The 22,114-nt window shown below is 43.5% G+C and overlaps 1 protein-coding gene across 5 annotated transcripts; it reads right to left on the bottom strand.

Moving 5' to 3' along the window:
- Positions 1–12,166: 12,166 nt before the first annotated feature.
- Positions 12,167–21,925, bottom strand: C4H1orf116 (chromosome 4 C1orf116 homolog). Of its 5 annotated transcripts, none has more exons than XM_034767113.1 (4): positions 21,816–21,925; positions 17,100–17,251; positions 15,058–15,235; positions 12,167–14,480 (listed from the first exon to the last, which is right to left on the bottom strand). In XM_034767113.1, exons 2-4 carry the CDS (start codon positions 17,190–17,192, stop codon positions 13,099–13,101), a joined length of 1,653 nt encoding a protein of 550 aa, XP_034623004.1. In that variant the 5' UTR covers positions 17,193–17,251; positions 21,816–21,925; the 3' UTR covers positions 12,167–13,098. The 5 variants fall into 5 exon arrangements, with proteins under 5 accessions (XP_034623004.1, XP_034623005.1, XP_034623003.1 ...); XM_034767114.1 differs by having other exon boundaries at positions 21,706–21,834; XM_034767112.1 differs by lacking the exon at positions 21,816–21,925 and adding an exon at positions 21,520–21,664.
- Positions 21,926–22,114: the final 189 nt, after the last annotated feature.

The following is a 22,114-nucleotide window of genomic DNA, read 5'->3' as shown; positions in this document are numbered from 1 at the left end:
GTAACTCACCCAGAGGATATGGTTCTATTACAGGAGTGGGTGGGCGAGGTTCTGTGGCCTGATCATGATGGTCTCTTCTGGCCTTCTATGAGACAATCAAGCAGGTTGGAGTGCTAGGTGGGGACGACAGGCTAACAACAATAATGGGAGGTGTGCAATGCCTAGAGAGTGAGGAGGTGTAATCACTACTTGGTTGCAGCTTGCTGTGTGCATCATAGAAGAGCTATGGTATAGGTGAGTAACAATTTGCGCAAACAGACCTTCTTCATTATGGAAATTACCTTCATTCATGTAATGAGCAGCTGGTGCCAAGTGAATCTGTTCTTTTACCAGAAGTAAAACAACAAGGCAATCTGTGGGGCCCGTAATATCACCATGGGGCGTTACACTGAATCTATAGCCAACACTTGCTAACGATATGTAGTTGTCAGGGCCATGTTATCAGCACATCCCACCTCTGACCTTCAGTGCTCTGCAGCTTTTTAAGCAACCTCCTACCAGTTTTGCAAATCCAGTAAGAGTTAAAAATGAAATCCTAGCCAAAGAGGTGCTCTTGCAAAACAACCCAGATAAGTTATCGTTCTGCAAAGTCTCCTGCATAACACACCACAGCTACCCCTCCTGTCTCTATTGAGCTGCAAAGTTATAGGGCATTACAAGCCAAATGCAGCTGCATTTAGTTAACATAAACTGAGTGTATTTTCTGCTTGCCAGAGTTGACTCACAATTTATGTCAGGATAATCCAATTGGATGCCATAATCTAAAGGGGTTGGGCCAGGTCAGAACATGGATTCTGTTACCAGAAATGAGGGCAAAGGAATCCAGTTTAGTATTAAGATTCCAGGCTGATAAACCATGGCTTGACTTGTAACCTTGAGTGCCTTTGATCAGGAACAGTCTGCATTGAAACCCACAATGTCCTTCATCAATGTTCACAATCTCGCCTAAAGACAGCTGCATTTTCCAAGTGCCCCACTGCTAACAGAAAGGGAACTTCAGAGTGACTGTTTTTCTTTAGTACCTTTGACTCTCACTTAGAACAAAAAACAAGGGGGGGAAAAAGTGTTGGAGAGAAATGTCAAACATGTGCTGAGTTCCACAATGCACTCTCCTGTGCTGAGTTAGCATGTGGAACTCTCTACCATGAGACATTATCAGGACCAGGAACATAGCAGGAGTTAGAAGAGGTGTGGAGACGTGTGTGGCTTGAACACCCATGTTTACATTACATTTTTGAAAAGGATGGAAGAGATCAGTAAGCCCCTGAAGCAGGAGCATTTAGAAGAGGGATAGGAAGAAACTTAGTTTATGAGACGGTCATTCCATACTTGCTCACTTTAGAGTTTGCTGCACCTTCCTCTGAAAAATGCCACAGGGTCCCTAATGACCACAAGTTGTCCCAGGCCTTGGTTTATGTTGAATCTAAAACATGGCACCTCTGCCCTAGCGCTCTGAAAAGGCATTGGCCCAGGAGACAGGGTCACACACTGTGAATCACCATCCTACACCACCTGGGTTTTCCTGGGTGCGCTCTCATTCAAGGGCTGACCCAACAAAACCTACTTTGTGTAAGGAAGCTGACAAGAGAGTTGCAGGCTGTAACAGCAACAACATGGATATAATCATTAACCATTTGTATGACAGTACCACTCAGATGTTCCAACTGAAATGGTGTTCCCGCGCTGCTAGAGGCTGTACAAACATGATAGCTTGTGCCTGAACCTCCCCTCTGACATTAAACTAGCATCATACTTTTGTCAATCACCCAAAAAACTGGTGAATGTAACCCCAACACCTCATTACACTTGGACAAATTGCTAGAGGGGCCATCTCACTTTGGGCAGCAAAGTCCTCTGTGTTACCAGCAAGGCTGAAAGGAAATGTAATCTCAGTGCCTTACAGGCACTATCTACTGCCCCATCAGGACTACACTCCTTAGACATGTAATTTTTTTTTATCCGTGTGAATTTACTAGGACTTATCACCCAACAAAATATACCACATCGGCCTTGTATTACCTTGCTCAGATCCAGCACAACTGGCTTATTAGAATCAAACATGAGACCCTGCTGCTCTCTAAGTGAGGAGTAAAGGTCTAATTTCATGTTGGTTCCAAACTGTGTTTATATGGTGGCCACTCAAAGAATCTCACATGACTGGCCAAATACAAAGAAGTCTAGAATATCCTGAGCTACAATCACAGTGGGGAACGATTATTAATCATAATAATATGCTCTAGTTATACAGTGTCTTGCAGCAGAGGATCTCAAAGCTCTTTAAAGGCATTAAGTAAGCATCACAATTATCCCAGGAGGAAGGTATAATTATCCCTATTTTACAGAGGGGTAGGTTAAGGCACAAAGAGTGACTTGCCTAGGGTTGTATAATGAGCAGTGCTGGGAAACCGATTCCAGGAGGTCCTGCAATTTAGGACTGTAATTCAGCAAGGTGCTCAAAGCATTCAAAGTGTCACACTGAAGTCACCTCCATTGAAGTAAATGAGACTACACAGGTGCTTAAAGTTCTACATGTGCTTCCTGAATCAGGACTTGGATTCCTAACTACTAGCTAACACTACCAATAGCATGATCTACTCCACAGCTGACATGCACTCTCTTAAGGCAAGGGTGCAGGCGTGTCTTTCTTCTCGGGTACAGGGGCTGGCTTCCTTACCAGGGACTATGTCTTTTGCTGAACTCCAGGTCATTTGCAGGCTCAGTCCCTGGCCAGTGAGAAAGAAGAACTTAGTGAAATTAAAAAATGGCCAAGCTTTGAAATAGATCATCAGTGCTCTAACACACGTGAGAGGATGGTAGGCGTCTTTCCCTGCTGTGTGAACCTAACGACCCAGCAGGCACTTGGCTCTTAGTGTCTGGGTTGGGACGATATGGCAGATCTGAAAGTGAAGCTAGGGGAGCCTATCTATAATTTCAGCTCAGACCTGCAGTTTTCCGTTTCTGACATGCATGTATATAGAGGGGCAGAACCTCTGCTGGAATATTGTCATGGCTCCAATGAAGTCAACAGAGCTGCAACAATTCACAACAGCTAATGAGCTGCCCTATGATGTAATAAACTAACAGTATGTCTAAGCCAGAATATTTCAATACATACTGGAATATATGCTCCATTAAAAAGCCACAGACATTTATCCCATGTCTCAGATTCAAAACAAGCAGCTGTAAAGAATCCAGCTAAAACATGTTTCTCACAGGACAGATTTATTACGTTGTCTAGTGTCGAGATTGAGAAATCTCCAAAGTAGTAGAAGTTGTAACAGTTTCCCATTGAGATTGTGGAACATCTAGGTTGTCAAGTATCCGGGGGTAGCCATGTTAGTCTGAATCCACAAAAACAACGAGTCCGGTGGCACCTTAAAGACTAACAGATTTATTTGGGCATAAGCTTTCGTGGGTAAAAAACCTCACTTCTTCAAATAGCATTTCACCCTGGAGGATGCCAGCTACTCTGGGATAAACCCAATGGATGCATCTATAGAAGTGAGGTTTTTTACCCATGAAAGTTTATGCCCAAATAAATCTGTTAGTTTTTAAGGTGTCACCGGACTCCTTGTTACAACTAGGTTGGTGATTTTAATGTGTTTTTTACTGATGCCAGTTGCTTTATGAGGTTCCTTAAGTACTAAGAACATAAGAACGGCCATACTGGGTCAGACCAAAGGTCCATCTAGCCAGAATCCTGTCTTCCAACAGTGGCCAATGCCAGGTGCCCCAGAGGAAATGAACAGAACAGGTAATCCTCAAGTGATCCATCCCATCTCCCATTCCCAGCTTCTGGCAAACAGAGGCTAGGGACACCATCCCTGCCCATCCTGGCTAATAGCCATTAATACAATCTGGAATCAAGAGGGAATCAGGATTGAATTTCCAGATTGTATTATATAAGGGCATCATCTTTGATGTCATCTGATTTTAATAAACCGCTTATCCTGGATTTGAACTGGGTTGTTCAGTTGGGTGATAAGTCTTGGTAAATTCACATAAGAAACAGAAACTACCTGTCTGAGCCAATATAGCCCTGATGGGTCAGTACACAATCCCTGCAAGGCATTAAAATCAAATTGCCTGACAGCATTTATTCTAATTCATAGGGAGAACCTTGCTGCCCACCATGAGATGTCCCTACTTTGTCCAAGTATATTAAAGCTGTTGAGGTTACATTCACCAGTTCTTTGGGTGATCCTTCATTACATTCTCCCTTCACCCCAGTAACCTGGCCAAATGCCAACTTGGACTCTGCTCAGAGTCTCGTCCTTAAGACACAAAACCAGGAATAAGGAGACATTCCGGATTTCTATTCCTGCCTCTGCTGTCCATTTCATGAATGTACCTGAGCAAGTCAATTAACCACTCTGTGGCTCAGTTTCCTCATCTGTAAAAAGGGGCTAATACTTACCTACCTCACAGAGGTGTTATGAAGCTACTTTAAGAATGTCTGGGAAGGGTTTTGAGATCTCTAAAGGTTCTGTAGCAATGTAAAGTATTGTTCTTAGTAGTAGGAAACAGTATCCCTTTTTACTTTCTCTCCTAAACTGCAGTGCAGTGTTGCTGCATTTCAGTGACATTAGAGGTGATTCCTGTAGCTTCTAGAATCATTAGTTTGTAAAACACTTTGAGACGGGAATGTCAACTCATTATCTAATCTAATCTATAGATTAGATTAGATTTATAATAGATATAAATATCTATCTATGATAGTGTGTAGTTTTTCATACCAGTGGTGCTTTATCCTTTATAATCCTGCAATTTATTTCCCCCGTGGCATCAAACAAGGTTTGAATTAATATTTGATCAGAATATTCTAGTTAAAAATAATTAATTTATGAAGTTTGTTAAATAGAGTGACCCAGATAGGCAAATATATAGGTTAGAGTGAAGGTAAATTCATTCTATACATGTAAGGATTATGAGTTGCATAAGGGATATTAAAAAAAACTCTTTTGGCTCCCAGCAACTCATCCTGCCAGTGTTTATGGAACAATTACATCAATGAATGTAAGTGAAAGAATGTCATGACGGATGCTAAATTTCCCAGCCCCTACAGTAAACATCACTGAAAGAATATCTGTTGCTTTGTGTGTAAACTGTCTTCTGACCCAGCAGGTTTAAACTAGTCTGGGGCACAAATAGCAGCAAAAGAAGTTTCCACCCAGTTCTGAACTCTTTACGCCATATACTTTGAAGTGCAAATGGTTCTCTTAACTGAAAAGGCCGCAAGTTAACCGAGAGAGAGGAGAAGAAATTTCAAGATGGTGCAGACTGCGTTTGTCAGGATGTATTAACACACAGTTATGCTCTGAAACGTGACTCTCTCAAGATGATATCAGGTGGCTCCATCTGTATTGACTCCCCATGTGTCCAGGCAAATTTCCTCACTTTACAAGTCCAAAGATGTTATCTGCTCCCTCCCCACCTGGGATCTGAAAAATCAAGATCGGTCCTGCCTTTCTCTTACATTATCACCAGTGATAGAGATCCTGCAGGCAGAATTTAGCTGGCATCTTTGGTGATGGAAATGTAAGGCAGAATGGAATCCAGCTCTCTCTCCCAGAGCTGTGTCCACCCTGATGGGTTGATCACATGAGGGCACTTTACCAGGATGGTTTTTGTTTACCTTTTAAACCCCAGTAAATAAGGGAAATCAGGCAGGTTTGATGTTTTATCAGCATGGTGTTCCCTTGGCTACCAGTGGGCTGGGAGCCTCACGTCCAAAGGTTACACTATTGGGCTGATGCTTCAGTGGAGCTGCACCCATTTACATAAGCTGTGGATCTGGCCCAATGACTGTAAACTGGAAAGGGCACTTAAAATAAGACGCAGCCTGATAGCGCTTTGCTCCGCCCTCTGGTGACACACAGCAGCAGATTTGTGGGAGAGCGCTGATGGGCTCCAGCAGAAACGTTGTTGATTCCTCCCCCATGGAGTGAAAACCCTCGGCATTTCTCCCACATCCTTCCTCCCGGGGTGTCAAATCGATTACTAATATTTCATTCCACCCTACACTAGGTAACCCGTAAGATAGGCACTTTACCGATGGACATACTAAGGTGAACAGAGGTCTTGTGGCTAGATGAAGATTACAAAGTGCATGAGTGAAAGAGCAGAAACTTTAGGGCAGGAATCCCAGTCCCCTGTTTTAATTTAGTAAAGGAAAAAAGAATTCACACAGCTCTAAGGGGGGGCTCAGAAGATACACACCTCAATCTCCCCTCTTAAATCACTCTGGGCCTAATTCACCACTACCTTGCACCTTCTCTAGTCATTTGCACATGTGCAAAGAGGATGTAAAAACCCCTCCACTCAGAAAGGTAGCATTTTACTGCAGCAGTGCAAATGATCACACAAGGGGCAGGACAATGGAGATTCAGGCCTTGAGCATTACGCTTCTCCCACTTTGTACTAAAAGAGGCTGACCTGAACTGTTTTCTGGTTAGTCCAGTTCTTCTGCAGACTTCCTCCAGCACTGTAAAACAGTTGAATATTGTTTGGGGTTCTGTAAAGGAGTTTGTACCCATCCATGACTCGTATGTCATGCATCTTAAAAAGAGTGTTGTTTTATTAGACCTATTTTAACAGATACCTAGGCAGCTTTAACCTAAAGGCAATCTGATCTTGTTTATCTAAGCAAAAAGGTGGAGTCTGCCAGTATTGCTCAAAGAGCTTTTGTGTCAAACAAAACCTTTGCTTGGTTATCAGCGTGATTTTGAAACAGAGGCACCATTCCAAAATGATCTTGGATAAAGGAAATATCTTAGGTGCAAAACGTTCCGTCTAATTAACTCCCGGGGGATATTATGGCATCTTATCTGTCATGCAGTGTGGCAAAGTATCGGTTAAGTTTCCGGAGAGAGATTGCATGTCCAAAGTTTACACTACTATGCTGACACTTCAGTGCAGAGATGCCCATTTACAACAGCTGTGGATCTGGCCCATGGGATGTAAACTGAAAGGGAAGTGCATAAAGTAAAAGCATGACAGCTTAACACCAACATAAGAGGTGCCACAGCTTCTCCTCTGCACTAACTCTAGCTGTCTGTGTGCTGTCAATGGGGTAAACTAGATCCCGATTCTTATCATGGGTGGGTGGCTGTGGGTGTTTTGTACCTCCAGCCTGGCAGCAGCTGCTACCTCAATCCTTCAAACAAACTGGGGCAACTTGGAGGCCAGTTTATTTTATAGAGTCACTAGCAACCAAATTATTTATCCCCACAAGTCGTCCTACTCCCACTGTGTCTGTGCTTCCAGAGCTGGGACATTGGAACAACAAGCACATATTCTTGCATGGTGCCACCTGGAGTTAAGCCCTCGTGTGTGATAATCAGTGTTGATAAGTGAATTCTTCTTTAGCAGGGAGGGTAGAGCTGAGCCACTCCGGTGATGTTATTTCAACAGCCAGGAAGGGCTCCCCAGGACAAATCTCCCCTCTCTACTTCTAGTTTGATCCAGCGTGACTCCAGAACAGAACACGTGGCTTCAGACCAGCATGGCTGGGTGCGATCTGTTCCTAGGAGAGGCATGAGGAGGACGGGGTGGGGTGGGACTGATGTGAATACAGGGTTTAGGAAAACAGACCACATCTTCCCTTGATCCCTGCTCAGGATGAGCCCAGAGGCACGTCCCCAAGCCAAGATCATCAGGTAGTTTAGGAGGTTGCATTGTGGGTCTCCAATACAAATAACTTGTTACATGACCCACTTGTAATAGGAAAATGGAATCCAAGGACTAAACTCATCCCTTACTGGTGCAGGGACTGAGAAAGGGATGGGCCAGTTCAGTAGGTTAAAGCAGTCATAATTTGTGCCCAGTTGCCCAAAGTCTCTTACGGGTCTTGTAACCACTGGAGAAGAGCTGTCCCAGCCCTACCACTTAGAATCCGTGCCTGCCTCCAATATGCATCTGACACAGAGGGCTGCAGCAGGAGGCTCCGTGGCTGCTTTGCAGCCCCTGTGGACCAGCATATCACAAGGCAACAGCAATGTGGACCCCTAGACTTCCCATACCTGGAATGGGCTCATAGTAGGTCTGACTCCAGGTTCAAAATTCAGTAGCAGGATTTTCACACTGGCCAAAGAGCTTTAGGAAAATTCACAAGCTCCTCCAGTGGGATCCAGTGTGTCTGCAGGATATTTCATACTGGACAAACCAGAAGGGTTTCCAGCTAGGCACTGTTCAGTATAACTCACCTGCTTCATTTCCTCTCGACAGTGTGTGGGTTTGGGTTAATGCTGACCAGCCCACTACCAATTAAGATAATAGCTTACCTGCAAACAAACTTTGTTTTCATAAGCAGTAGTTTCTCAAGCATCTTTCTCTGACATTGTTTGGATTCTTTACAAGGGGTAATACTTTGCATTTATTCATATTATTTTGTTTGCTTTCTTTTTCTGCTCTATTTTGTGGAGGGTTTTTAAAGGGGTAGGGAGCTGGACCCGTTGGTGGGGTTTGCAGGAAAAACACTCTTAAAAGAAAGAAGGTCCCAATTCAAAATCCTAGCTCCTAATCCCCCCCCCCCCCCCCAAACTTTGGAGTGATTAGAAACCTTGCTCTGAATATTGTAGCCTGCACCCTTCTCTATGTTTTTAAAACGCCATGGCCCAGCTGTTTACCAATATTTAATCATGTTCCAACCAGCAGTGCATGGTCTAAGTGGCTTAAGGCCCTAAGTGTCATTTGCAAAACTGGCAATGCCTACACACCTTTGAAAAATCTGGGCCTATTTGCATAATATTGACCTTACAAGGAATGTTGATTGCTTAATTTCACTGCCAGGTTAGCTGTCTTATCTCTGGCCTGTGACTTTCTGTAAATATTGCATGCAGTTGACATAGGTATTGTTAGGCTGCATGACATTTAGCTGTTAAATTTCCTGCTGGAATAAGGACGCTTGCTTTATTCACCCAATTGAATCTTAAAAACGCAAAAACTTGAGAACAAGACTTCCCTGTGAGCAAACTGTAACATGCAGAAAGAGGCACTTGTATGCTGCTGTGTGGCGTGTCCACAAAACACCAACATTCCTCATCAGCAAAGGTGGTCATTTGGGGCCCACTTCTCCTTTCGTCAGAAGAAAGGAGACATTTTAACTGACCCCTAGGGCACCAATGGCAGGACTCCCACTGGCCAAATTTTTGCAAAAGTGGTCATGGATTGTGAGTGCCCAACTGTGCCTAATTTTCAGAGGTGAAGCCCATAGGACATGCAGCAGCTCGGTCCCTTTGAAAATCAGGACCAATGTATTAAAGGAGAAAACGTTCAAAAGGGGCCATCCAATTTAATTCCTTTTTGACAAGAATAGCCTGGGCAAAGCAAACAAAGCATATGGTAAAATAAGATGAGATACGCTTGCTATCCAGATCTCTTTAGTCCATACTTTTAATAAATTCATTAATTACACGTATAGACTGAGGAGTAAGCTCCTACAAGAAAGTATGATTGGCGGAGCAGAGGTTGGGGATGGAAGGCTAGCTAAAAAAGCAAGTCTGTAGCAGAGCCTGGGTGGTAGAACAAACAGACTCAGATGAACTTTTAGGGGGGCAGGGCCACCCAGGGTGGGGAGGGGCAAGTGGGGCAATTAGCCCCAGGCCCCACAGGGGCCCCCCCGAGAATATAGTATTGCAACTTTTTTTTATGGAAGGGGCCCCCCAAATTGCTTTGCCCCAGGGCCCCTGAATCCTCTGGGCAGCCCTGCTGTGGACAAAAAGGTTGCAGAGAAAAGCGGAGTTGTTTGTGGGAGGAGAGCACCATAGGAGCAAAAATGTCTGCAGCATTCACAGAACAAAGCATCTGTGGGTGGGTGAAAAGACACAGGAAATGATATGCACATTGAAGACAAGGATGTGGTAGCTGATATAGAAGGGCATGCAGGCCTCATTCCAGCCATCTTCTACTCTAGGAACTCTTTAACGTTGCATTTCTGGCACTAATAAAGTCACTCAGCAGTTACTGTGGGAGATGCTATTTTCCCTCCAACAAATGCGGCTGCCTAAGGCTATGGGAAGAGTTGCTCAGGCTTACAAGTGTTCACATTAGAGCAGCGGAAGCTCCCAGGAAGCCTAAGGGGATCAGTGTAAGAAGTACAACTTATTCCTTTCAGCTCTGAGAGGAAATGTATATTAGCCTCAGGGGCTTGAACAGTAGTCCGACACCTGTTTACCATGCTCTCCCTGCACCACACTTCTTGGGGGAGGGGAGGACATGGCAAGGGAAAGCCAGAAGTAGAGTAAATGTATTAAATACCCCTTTTACAGCTGGGAGGTGGAGTCTCAAATTCCCATACCTTGAACAAGTAACAGGGCCTCCCCGTGACAGAACGATGCTTTTTATGTAATAAAGTTGAAATATCCATTGATGGCATCAGCTTGTCTGAGCTTGTAAATCTGAAGCAATTTTTTTTTATTGCTACTACAACCATTTCTGTTCAGTTCTTTTATGGTGAGTTGCAGCATTCTGTACAAAAAGCCAGGCCACAGTAATTGGAAGAGCTTACAATAATAGAGGCAAGCCCCAGGAACATACAGATACTGGCTAGATACTGCGAAATATCAGAGAGATCCCTTCAGGGAAAGAGAACAAACAAACTAACTCCAGGCTGACAAGGGAAGAAAAATCTTCCCCCAGTGACATCATTAAAATGTAGAATAGTCTTCCAAGGAATTGGTTGGCACTAATGAGTTATAGAGGAGTGGAAGGGAACTCCTGGCTTAAAGTCCAGCTCCCTGCTATTGCAGGCAACCTCCTCAGACCGTCCAGGCTGGTCCTCCTAAATAAAAATGTACAGAGTAGCGTTCAATCCTGAATTGGTAAGGGAAGCAGGCTGGCCCACCAGCTTTTTAAGGGTCTCAGCTCTCTGCCACAGTACCTGGATCTTGCTATTCTAATAACGTGGGCTATGCATAGCTGCTGTCATGGCTCAAAAGTTATCTAAGGTCCTGATCTCCAGATTTAAAAAAAAATTCTGGGCTGAGCGCAGAAGTTAAATCAGAGTTAAAATGGTGATGTACTATATAACCAGAGAATTTTAGTTTAGTTGTGTAGAATAAGTGACGAGTAACTGAAGAGCTGGGGGTGAGGGAAGAAATCTATTTGCAGCTGCCTTTTTGTTGAAATTTCACCTCCACTTTCTAGAAGCAGGAAACTTAAAGGAGGTGTGGCAGAGCATCCCGCCACTGGCCAGCCAGGAGAATGTGGGTTCTGACTGGTCCCTACCTGTGCTCCAGTCAGTACCTAGAGTCAGTTTGGAGGGGCAGGCCTTGCTCTTGGCTCAGCTGTGACATTGTGTAACACACGTTTCTCTCTCCAGCACGAAGGTCATCTGAGTGTAACACAAACACACGGTTCTGATCGTACAAAGGTTCGTGCTGTAGAGTGGAGATCAGAAAGTCCTAAACTGTAGTTGTCATGTTCACCAGCTCAGGCCTCCCAGGATTTTCTGTAGCGCTGATGTGATCACCCAGAAGCATGAGCAACTCTTCCTCTAACCTCAGGCAGCTACATCCACTGAAGGGAAAATATTGTCTTCTATAGTAACTGATGTATAACCATATGGGACATTGCTGGCAGGATGCTATGTGCCCAATGATTAATTAAGGGATGACTATGTTGCTCCTGGATACATGCATCATCCCAAGTTTTGCCAAGTCGGGGCAAGGCGTCATTGCTCAGGCTCATTGCTCGTGAATAGATCCAATTAACCTATACAATTTTAAAAGTGTATTGTATGCGATGAACTTGGAGAGGAGGCCAAGCCCATAGCAGAGAAAGCTACCACTAAGGCTAAATCTACCACTTCTCTAGAGTCTAATGTGCTAGAAGAACTAACTGACCCTATCAAGGTCAGTTCAGAAATTGACTCAAGTTTTGCTCTGGCTACCATCCAACGCAACCCTGCTTACTTTAGTGGGTTACACTTCGTACCACAGCAAGACCAGTAACTGCTGTCATATTATAGAAATGGAAGTAAATAAATAAAAATAGTGCAACTTTTCAGGTTCTGCCACTCAAGTGCAGAAGGAACAGTTTCCGCATTGGTTCACTGCTCCAGGTTGAGATATTTAAGAATAAAACTTGTTTTTCCCACCCTCCAACACCTTACTGTTGAAACATACTGTCTTTTAAAGAGGAAATCCACAATATACAGTCATTTGGCCATTTAAAATAGTTTATTACCAAAATAAAAAACCTCTAAGATAAAAGGTGCATAACATAAAAGCTGACAACAAGGCATCAGCAGTAGTTTGCTCATACAGCTGGATATAATAAACCAGATGTCAGATAAAAGTTCATGAAAGCAAACAAACAACAACAAAAATCAACTTCTGCTCATCTGTATTTTTCCTCGTATTGGGCAGCAGTTCTGAATCTGATACCTATACAAGTTCTATTGCCAGTCATCTCTCAGGCAGACCCACATCAGGCACACTTACTCCTCACTGCTATCCAGGCTAAAATATCCAGGTCCTGTTCACGCTGGCAGTTGCATATGCATCGCTCCCATTGGCTTCAGGAGGTACGTGCATGTGCCCAATGTGATGATCAGGTCCCAGAAAGCTTTGAATAAATGTTTTATAGTAATAAAAAAAAAAAACCAACCACCCACACACATCTGAGTCAAATCCTGCCATCCTGTCTTTCCCAGATTGGCTCCCCCCACCCGACTCAGCCACCACATGCCAGGAGTTCATGGTTTCCAAACAGTGAACATTTAGGGGAGCAAATGCAATAAAACATTTAGGGGAATGTTCCCATCCATATACTTATTCCCATTACATATAAATAATTATATACACTATATACATGTGATGTCTATTTAGCATGAAGCTTTGAATAATTCTAATGGCAGTATTAATTCAGGCCTGCCCTCCTGAGGCCCTGGAGGGGTAGAAATCAAACTGTGAAGATGCTCATTTTCATACTGTCAGTTCAGAGTGTGCAGAATTAATCTAAGTGTGCCTAGAACCCTGTTACAAGACTTTCCTGTATTCACCCACAGTTTGTCCCATTTTGCTTAAGAGGAAGGACAGAAGTTCCTGTATTCATAGCATAAAAACATAAGTGAATTTGCACAAAGTGTTCAATTGTTTATTCCTTCAGTAGGCCAAGTTTTTTCAGAGCCTCCCGCCGGTTTTCATCTGTAGCTCCTTTAGGGGTGATTTTTACACTGACACAAGTAGGCCGAGGAAACTTCAGCAACGGGTAAGATTTGCGCTTGTCACTTTTCCCTGGCTCCTCGTTATCAGTTTTGGATGCTGTGAGTTCAATAAAGTCTTCCCTTGTGCCGAGGGAAGCTGGGCGTGTTCGGTTATTCCTGATAACACTGGGAGCCGCCATCTTAAGGACAGATGTTTTGCCAAGTGAGCTGCTGTCCGTGTTCTGGTCCTTGCTGCTCAGACCTATGCCTGAACGCTCCAAGGTGCTGGATTTGATGGTCTGTCTCAAGCCAGGAGCAGCGCTCTCTGCTGGATTTAATCCTGGAGCATGTTGTTGGTCAGATTTCCCATTCACAGGAACATCAGTTCCATCATCACTGTTTAAGTTATCCCTACTACCAGCCCTAGGAATGAGGACAGGGTTTGGTTTGGGAGCAGTAGGAGGTCTGACAACATGGACTTTAGATTCCCTTCCTTTATCATGTAGGAGTCCCAACTTCTCCAACGCCTCCCACCTTGCCCTTTCCTGCTTTTCCACAGAAGAGTCACTGGTGTTGGATTTGTGCTTGGGTGAAGATGGAGAAGGCCCTTTTCTATTGTGATGGGGGTCTACGAGTGGTGCTGGGCTGATTTTGCTAGGTTTCAGGATAATATTTGGTGGCAGTTTTCTTGGCTTTGGGGCTGTGGGAGGCCCTGGCTTGATGTTTGAATCCAGAGAAGATTCTTTTGAGGGTGATTTCTCTTGGTTGCCTTGAAGATCAGGGGCTCCTTCTCTTCCCTGCTCACAATGTTTCTTTTCCTCTTTCAGTGGCAGCCTTGCATTCTCTGGGGCAGAATGCTGTGATGCAACTTCATTCCCCATTGCTTCCTCAGCTTTTCCCTTTACCTCCAAATTATTAGGTAGTAGCTCATCTTCACTGCCATTGCCAGACCCCTTGCTTCTGGAATCCTGGAAGGGTTCAGGGGGGCAGATAATTATAGACTCCAAGTCTGATGGCTTCATCTGAGTACTCAGGCTGGGCTGGTGATTTGACTTGTCCTCAACCCCCCTTTTCTTGGGCATCTTCCATGAAGACTTCCCTGGTTCTTGAGCTGTTGGAGTTGGACCATCAGGGATGTCAGCTGCTTTGCTGACGGAAACCTTGATGGTTGTTTGTGCACTTCCTGCATTGACACTCCTTGGAAGGCTGCGGTAGCCTGAGCTTGTAACCCCCACTGGAGCAGAACTTGAGAGAAGAGATCCATGTTTATCACCCTTTTGTTCTAATTCATGTCGCTGACCAAAACTCTCAGCGGGAGACCTACTGTCCAAATCTAGACAAAAAAAATAAGTTAAGCATGCAGCTATATGCAGAGCAGTGTATCAAGACCACCCACTAGTTACATACAGAGCTAACCTTTTTAATAGGGCTGCCAATGGAACAGAGCCAAGATACCCAACTTAAAAAGGCTTACTAGGGGCATGTTAGCGGTAGGGAGGCTAATATTTTCCTATTGCAAAGATAGTAAGTTTGCAGTTAGTGACACACACATTGCCTGATGAGTCCTAGAGATTAACATTTGATATTTTCCAGTGTCAACAGCATATAGATATTTTGTCCTACAGTTTTGCAGACTAGCGGTTTACCTTTACCAGGACAACCAGCAGGCTCTTCTCCAAGGGTAACCTACACTAGATGCATTGGAGAGACACAAACCTTTAGTCCCTTCTCCCCACCCCAGCACAGATTTTTCTAGTCAATTGTGTACTACCAGGTGTTTACTGTATGAGGGAAGCTGGGACAATGTTCTGTCCCCCCTACTAAGATTTCCTGCATCACAGGGCTTTCAGTCCTGGCCACAGTCCAGGCCCTGAGTTCTCTGGGGTTCAGAATGCAAGTTTTAACCTTACTTTTTGGAACAACATCTCTCTTCGGCCATGTCCTGGGGAGCTTAGAACGTTCAGCATAATTGATCTCATCAGCAGAAACCCCACTGTCTGCTTCCGTATCCAGAGAATCAATAGTTTCTTCTAGGAACATCAAACATTCCTTTTCCTCCACAGATAAGTAGTCATAGCTGTTATCACTCTAAAAAAAACCAAACAAACCACAAATGGGGAAATTAGGCATAATGCTACTTACAATAGTATTTCTAGTTTAAATGAAGCCAAGGACAGCTCTCTCCCGCAGGATCTAACTGTTGAATACCCAGAAACTGCCAGTCTGCCTAGTGACAACCACTCACCACCAGAAGCACTACTTAAGGGCAACCTCATTTGGCAATATAATCAAACAGCCTCTGAGGATTTGGCATTCCCAATCAAGCAATTAGAATCATGCTCCCGGCAGCAGCCACTAACTTTCCTTTGAAGCATCAGTAATCCCGTAACACATTTGGCTGGCTAGTTGTACTCTGGACAAGCCACATTTGTATGGATCAGCCATATTGAATTTTGGAAACTTGTCTAAGCATCCAGAAATTCAGAGGTATGATGGCTTCTCTCCATGCTCTGTAACCCCCTTCCCCCTTTTCAACAAGCACGATAGGATCCGGCTCAGTTATCACTGGACTGTAAGCAACTCTTCTTCTGCGTCACATCAAGCCTTAGTGTCCGGGCCAAGGTAAGATGCTATTTGACTCTAACGCATCGTTAGAGGCCTATAAAATTGAAGGCATGGAAGGGGGAAAACTGTATTAGGCATGACACACAAATCTCCACCTTGGAAAAAACTCCCTTATTTTAGAAAAAGGCATCAAGCTGGATCTGGTATCATACAACAACTATTTGCCCAACCCTGTTAGTTATAAACAGGTCTATTTCTGGTGTGCAATAGCATGGAGGGTCTGTTTCAGTACAGAATTGCAGTGACTTCATTGCAATATGCTCCAAGTCCAAGAGGAATAATTGGTCTCCCTAATCCTGGAATGTGTTTGATACAAACTAGCCCTAATGGATGGGTGCAAATGATTTTCACTGTCTAATGGGCCAAATTCATCACTGACTTAGTTGGAATTAAATCAAAGTGGAGTGTGGTTTAATACATGTCTCCTTTAGATTAACTTGGCATCAATTTGTTATAGTTAGTCACACTTTGGTCCCTCTCAGGAGATCTAGCCAGCTAGACTCCTCCTACCCAATGAACTGTGTGCGGGCCCTGCTGCCTGACACAACCCACTCTGGATTCAAGGCTCTAGCAATTCAGAAGAGGCAAAAGGATAGTCCCCACTGGCCAAGCCATTCTGAGCTACACAAAGCTCAGCACATCGGCAAACACAGCCAACCTGCGCATCAGTTGGGAGCAGGTGATCGGCTTGTTTTGTAAACTTAAGTTTGCCACTGATAGATCTCTCCCTACACTCTCCCATTGTACTACCATCTGGGAGCTCCATAACGTATAGATCTTGAGCAATACCACCGCAGTTCAACTGCCAAGTGTTAAGATTGCTTTGGAGCCAGAGAAGGAGTTTGGCATCATAATTCAGCTGTACTGATTCATGCCTGTGGTGATGAGTCTTTTATAGGACTGTGCTTCACTCCCTTTGCTTAGGCTAAGATATCGCCTGTGTTTGTGCTGCACAATGGTTTGAGAGAGAGAGAGAGAGAGAGAGAGAGAATGAAAAAAAACGATGAGTCAGGTGGCACCTTAGACTAAGATTTATTTGGGCATAAGCTTTTGTGCCTAAAAAACCCACTTCAGATGCATGGAGTGAAAAAACTAAACGCTTTGGGGCAGGAACCATCCTTTTGTTCCATGTTTATACATTAACTAATACAATGGGGTCCTGATCCATCACAGGGGCTTCTTCATGCTACTCCAGTACAAATATGTATTTAAAAAAAAAAATAGAACAGAGCACTTTCTGCCTACCTAGAATCCCTCCTTCAGAACTTACAGGGCCACTCAGCTGCTAGCCATGGAAAATAAAGGTTACTTTAAAATGTTTACTTACAAATTCAGAGTGGCTTGAGTTAGTGCTGACCATGCTGTCACAACTGCCAGAATCTTGACCAGCTGTCCCTAGCCACAAATCCTCTTTCGGCATAACACAAATCACCGCGGCAAGAACTTCCAGGAGCAGGTGTAGCGTAGTTCCAACTCAAGCTGCAGAAAGAGCATGATGTGTTAAGTGTTGCATTAGTTCTGCCCAGAACTCGCTTGCACCAATTCAGACGCATCAGCAACATTAGCATTTAACTCTAAGGAAGCAATGAGGACTTCAGATCGGTTTGATTTGGCCAGCCTTCTGTTCTGAAAGATGGTTCACAAGTTAGTGACTTTAAAAAAAAAAAAAAAAAAAAAAAAAAATAGAAGTCACCTGGAAGACTCTAGAGCTCAATAGATGTGTAATAGGGTAAATGCCACCAATAGGCCACCAATTCAAATCAAGCCCATCTCTATCCACTGACAGTCTAGGGGTCTCTGCAACATGGGTAAGGTAGTGATTAACGGGCAAGAGAAAAGAAAGCCAGAGAGCAAAAGCAATGCCATGGTTAGTTCTCCACTCCGCTCGGCTCAGTCCACGTGCTGGGATGGGATGGGATGAAGCAATTTCTGAAATTGTGCTGACCACTTTGTCCTTGTGACCACTTGCTGTTTGAACATTTTTTAGTGCTGGTTCAACTGCGTCCATTGACAGAAGAGGGTAAAATTCGTAGCATAGACAAGACTGAAAAAAACATAGCCAAGGTATTTTGAAGAGTTTAAACAGGTGAGGCGTAAATCTTACCAGCCTGCTAACTGAACTAGCAGCACGTTGCTTTGCCATGAGCTTCCTCTTTGCAAGGTGCTAGTTTTCTTCCACCCCACACCTCCAAATGATGCAAGTTTGTCAGCTGCCACAGGGAGAGGTGCTTGTTTACCTAAGTCATGCGTTTGGATGGGTGTGTTCATGGCATAGCCTGTGCGAAGAAGAGCACCTCACAGAGGTTCCTTGTTCTCACTGGAGAAAGAGACATGCCAGTAATGCCAAGAGGAAAGGGTTTTGCTTCAGACAGTGCGAGATTGCTAAGGGTCTCTGTGAAACTGGATTAGGAAGTCCAGATAAACTGTAGTAACTCATTTATTTAATGGGACTGTGGGTGTAGTGAGAGCTTTGATTGGCGGGGGGGTGGGAAAATGATGGAAGTTGGAATTCAGAGACATATGCAGATGTACTTTTTCCCTTGAATCAGTGAAATTCCATTTACGTACAAAACACAGAACTCCTTTCATCCTAGGATTTAAAGCACTGTGCAGAGTGGGAGTAAATTATCCCCCTTTTCCCACATAAAGGATCAGAGGCTAAGCAACGTGCCCAAGTCCCACAGCAAGGCAGTAGCAGAGCTGAGAATGGAACAATGGTTTCTCTCCCTACTCTAGCCACTAGACCATGCTGCCTTGTGACCACACCGTCACAAACTTCATAATTAAATCCGTGATCAGCCCTGCATCATAAAACTTATTGCCAACCCCACCCTCTACACATTCTAAAAGTCATCCAGCCACTGATCAATATCGTTTCCTCCCATCATGGGCAACTGGTCTTGAGACTAAAATCAGATCTCTAACTCACATTTGTTAGGACCATGACAGTCAATGTGGTACTAATATTGCCTATTTTGTGATTTATTGTATGACAAGCCCTCTAAGTCTAACATGCCAAAATGACCACTGCAGAGACATTGTCACAGGTAATAGAAATAGCTAGGAAATTATAACTGATGGATTCACAGCCCATATGCAATGGCTGCTTTTCTAGAGGTCACTTCTTCCCCTGATACCAGCAGGTATTTGAATGTTTCTAGGCTAATAGATTTAAGATAGAGGCTAAACTCAAGTGTATTTGGCTCCCAAGAGACTTCCAGCTCCTTACACCTGGTGGCAAGTTCAGACAAGTGGGTTGTTTTAAACATGTTGCTTTTAGACAAGTTTGTATGTACAGTATCCAGTGACAACGCTTTATGGAGGCAGAGAAAACACTAAGTATTTCAGCAAAAGTGAAGACATGAAATTTGAAATAGAGGTCAAATGTCGACTGAGAATGAGCGGGCCTTTCATAGGCTTAACACTAGAATGCATTGCTAAGGATTTAGGGGGTGTGAAACTCAGGTTAAAAAAAGGCTAAAAGTTTAGCTTAAAAAGGTGTAGTTATTTATAGCCATAAAATCTGAGACATTAAATATTAACGTTCTGAAACACAGCTCAGTGATGTTGCATATTTAAAAGAGAGTGATACATATTTTCCAGATGCATACTGCCTGTTCTTCAGAGAGAGGAAAAGGGCGGGGCCACAAATACTTAATCCACTAAAAACCACAGCCGGTATTACCCACCAGAAGAAAAGGCAAAGCAATTCTTTGTAGTGTAACCTGGTGTGGCCTTCAGCAATGTGGCAGCTGGCTTTTTTTTTTTAAAACAGCATCAGGAAGCCACATCTAGTAATACAGGATTAGTCAGACTGAGACTGCTGTATGCATTGAGAGATCATATCTCCTACGGTGTGTATTGGAATTTATTCTCTATCTTTATTCAGGAAACACTAAAAAATTCTCAATTTAATGTTTGATAAAGTATTCTTTTAAATAAAACACCACCCTTTGGTCTAGGACAGCAGGTAGTTTTTACAGCCAGCTGTCCAACAGTTTGGCAGTATGAGGACAAGGTTGAGTGTAAGGGACCCTAGGACATTATGGGATCTATGACTTAGTAATGCTAACAATGCAAGAAGCCACATGCTAACATTAGTTTGAATGAGACCCACAAGTTTGCTTCAGTGGTACTTGTAACCTCTTCATTAGTTCCCCACCCATAAACATTTAGAAGTGAATTGGTGTTTGTGGAAAGTCAAAGTCTTACACCGACTTGTGTGATGGCTGAAACCTGAAGTGGCTAGTTCAAGCCAGCTTCAACAGAAACAATGCCCTGTGACCAGTTACACGTCACAAACAACAAAATACTGGCTCTCCAAACTTGAACACAAGAGCTTTAGGTTCTATATAAAGAGGTATAAGTCACTCTTTGTGAAGAGGCCTAAATTCATCTAATTATTAGGAACAAAAAGTTCACCTGGATCTGTATCACAGCCACAAATATGGCATTTACAAAAATATACAACTAACCACCATACAGAGTTGCATGATTACCACACATGGTCTCATTTGTTCTTTAGGGCAAAGCTGGGGAAGAAAAGCATCCTGGACTACCAAAGAGACACACACACACTTACGGGGTAGATCAAAGCTGCCAAAAATGGAAAGAACAATAATTTGAATTTACCTTCTAAGTTCTCTCCCCCCCCCACCCCCCCCCATGATCTTACATCATGAACTTCAACTCACTATAGCTGGTCAAAATGTGACAAGAAAAATTGAGACATGTTTCCCCCCTTTTGCAAGGTTCAAAATAGTTATCAAAAACTTTCCCATTTACACCCGCCCCAAAAAAGGGACCAGCAAACTACATTTCTGTAACCATTTTGATTTTTTAAAAACTATGAGAAACTAAATTTCAACAATACCCAACTTCTCTCCTTTTTTTTCGTTTGAGAAAAAAAGCCATTTTCCCAACAAGAATCAAGTTTAACCATAAAAACCCAAATAAATAAATGCAGTTAGCTGTATTGCTACAACTACCCTTCAAAGCTTTGACCCACAATGCAACACTTAATTCTGTATATCAAGGCAGCTTTTAATGCAGCTACTAACACGAGTATTAGTGACACAACTATTTGAGCAACACATTCATGAAGCTTTTTTTGGCTAGGGCAGAGCAAGTACACAAAACATGCACTTTATACACAGGTTGCAAAGGGCATGATCCCATTCAACAGACCACTTCCACAGGCACAAAAAAGTTTAACTAAAAATCTTGGCAGCTAAAGGTGCAACTCCTTTTAGTTCTACAACAACAGGATCAGAGGTATCAAGGCTCATGCTGAAAGGAGATGGGAGCTAATGTCACACCAGTTCCTCTTGGTTACATAAATAGATCTAATTGATAAATTTCCCATGCTAGTTAGAAGCAAACAAGAAAAACTGTATTAAGAACACCAGGTGCTTCTAATTTAGAAGAAATTAAAGACTCCCCCCACCCCCCAAACTACTGGTCATAAAACCATTTTAATTTTTAGGGTCTAGAAGCTAAAAACCCAGAGTAAAATCTTGACTTAGAGTCAATGGGATTTACATTCCACCCTTGTAAGTTTTATCTCCCACTCTCACCAGCCTTCTTCCTAGAAACCAGGCAGAATAAACTATTACTTGTCACTCATTAGACGCTTTTAACTTTTGTCACCAAAGCTGGTTGCAGAGGAATCTTTCCCCAGCACGAATAATGAAGCAGTGAGAAATCTAGAAAGCTTTACCAGAAATTCTACCCCCAAGGGATTTCACCTGGTCGGCAGCCCCTGCAGAGCAGGCAGATTGCAGCAGCAGATATTGAAATGGCAGGGAGGAAATCTGAGTAAGACTCAAAGGCCCTTTCCCAAACTCCTATTCCACCCTACTCCTCCCCCCAACTGTCCCGGAATCTCTCCACTTTATGTTAAACAAATACAGCTCAGTTAGAGATTAACTCACCTTAACTATGAGAGAGAGAAGGATCAAAAGTCTGTTTCTCTAAGCAAGGAACTGAAACCCCAAACAAACTCCTCCTATTCTGTTCTGCTTATGACCTATCACTGACTTACCTGGACAGGTATGCCTCACCCACCTGACTGTTGACTGCCACCCAATCACAAATCCTCCTCCCAACTTCTCATTCCAGCTGTTCTCAAAAGTAAGGAGGGAGGGAGGGGCTTGATGTGGGGGTGGGATGAAAGTCATCTTCACCAATCAAAGCTCTTGGCCTCACACCGTGCCAGCCAATGAGATCAGAGGGTGGGGTACACCTTGTGGCAGCTTGAGAGGGGCTGAGTGCAACAAAAAGGGCTCTGGTAGTCAGTTGAGGGAAGGGGGGAGGCTAAACAGACAGGTGAACAAATGTAAG

Source organism: Trachemys scripta, chromosome 4 (assembly GCF_013100865.1).
Source record: "Trachemys scripta elegans isolate TJP31775 chromosome 4, CAS_Tse_1.0, whole genome shotgun sequence".
NCBI classification, from domain to species: Eukaryota; Metazoa; Chordata; order Testudines; family Emydidae; genus Trachemys; species Trachemys scripta.
Note: the sequence above shows the minus strand (reverse complement) of the source record. Positions and strands in the feature narration are given on the sequence as shown.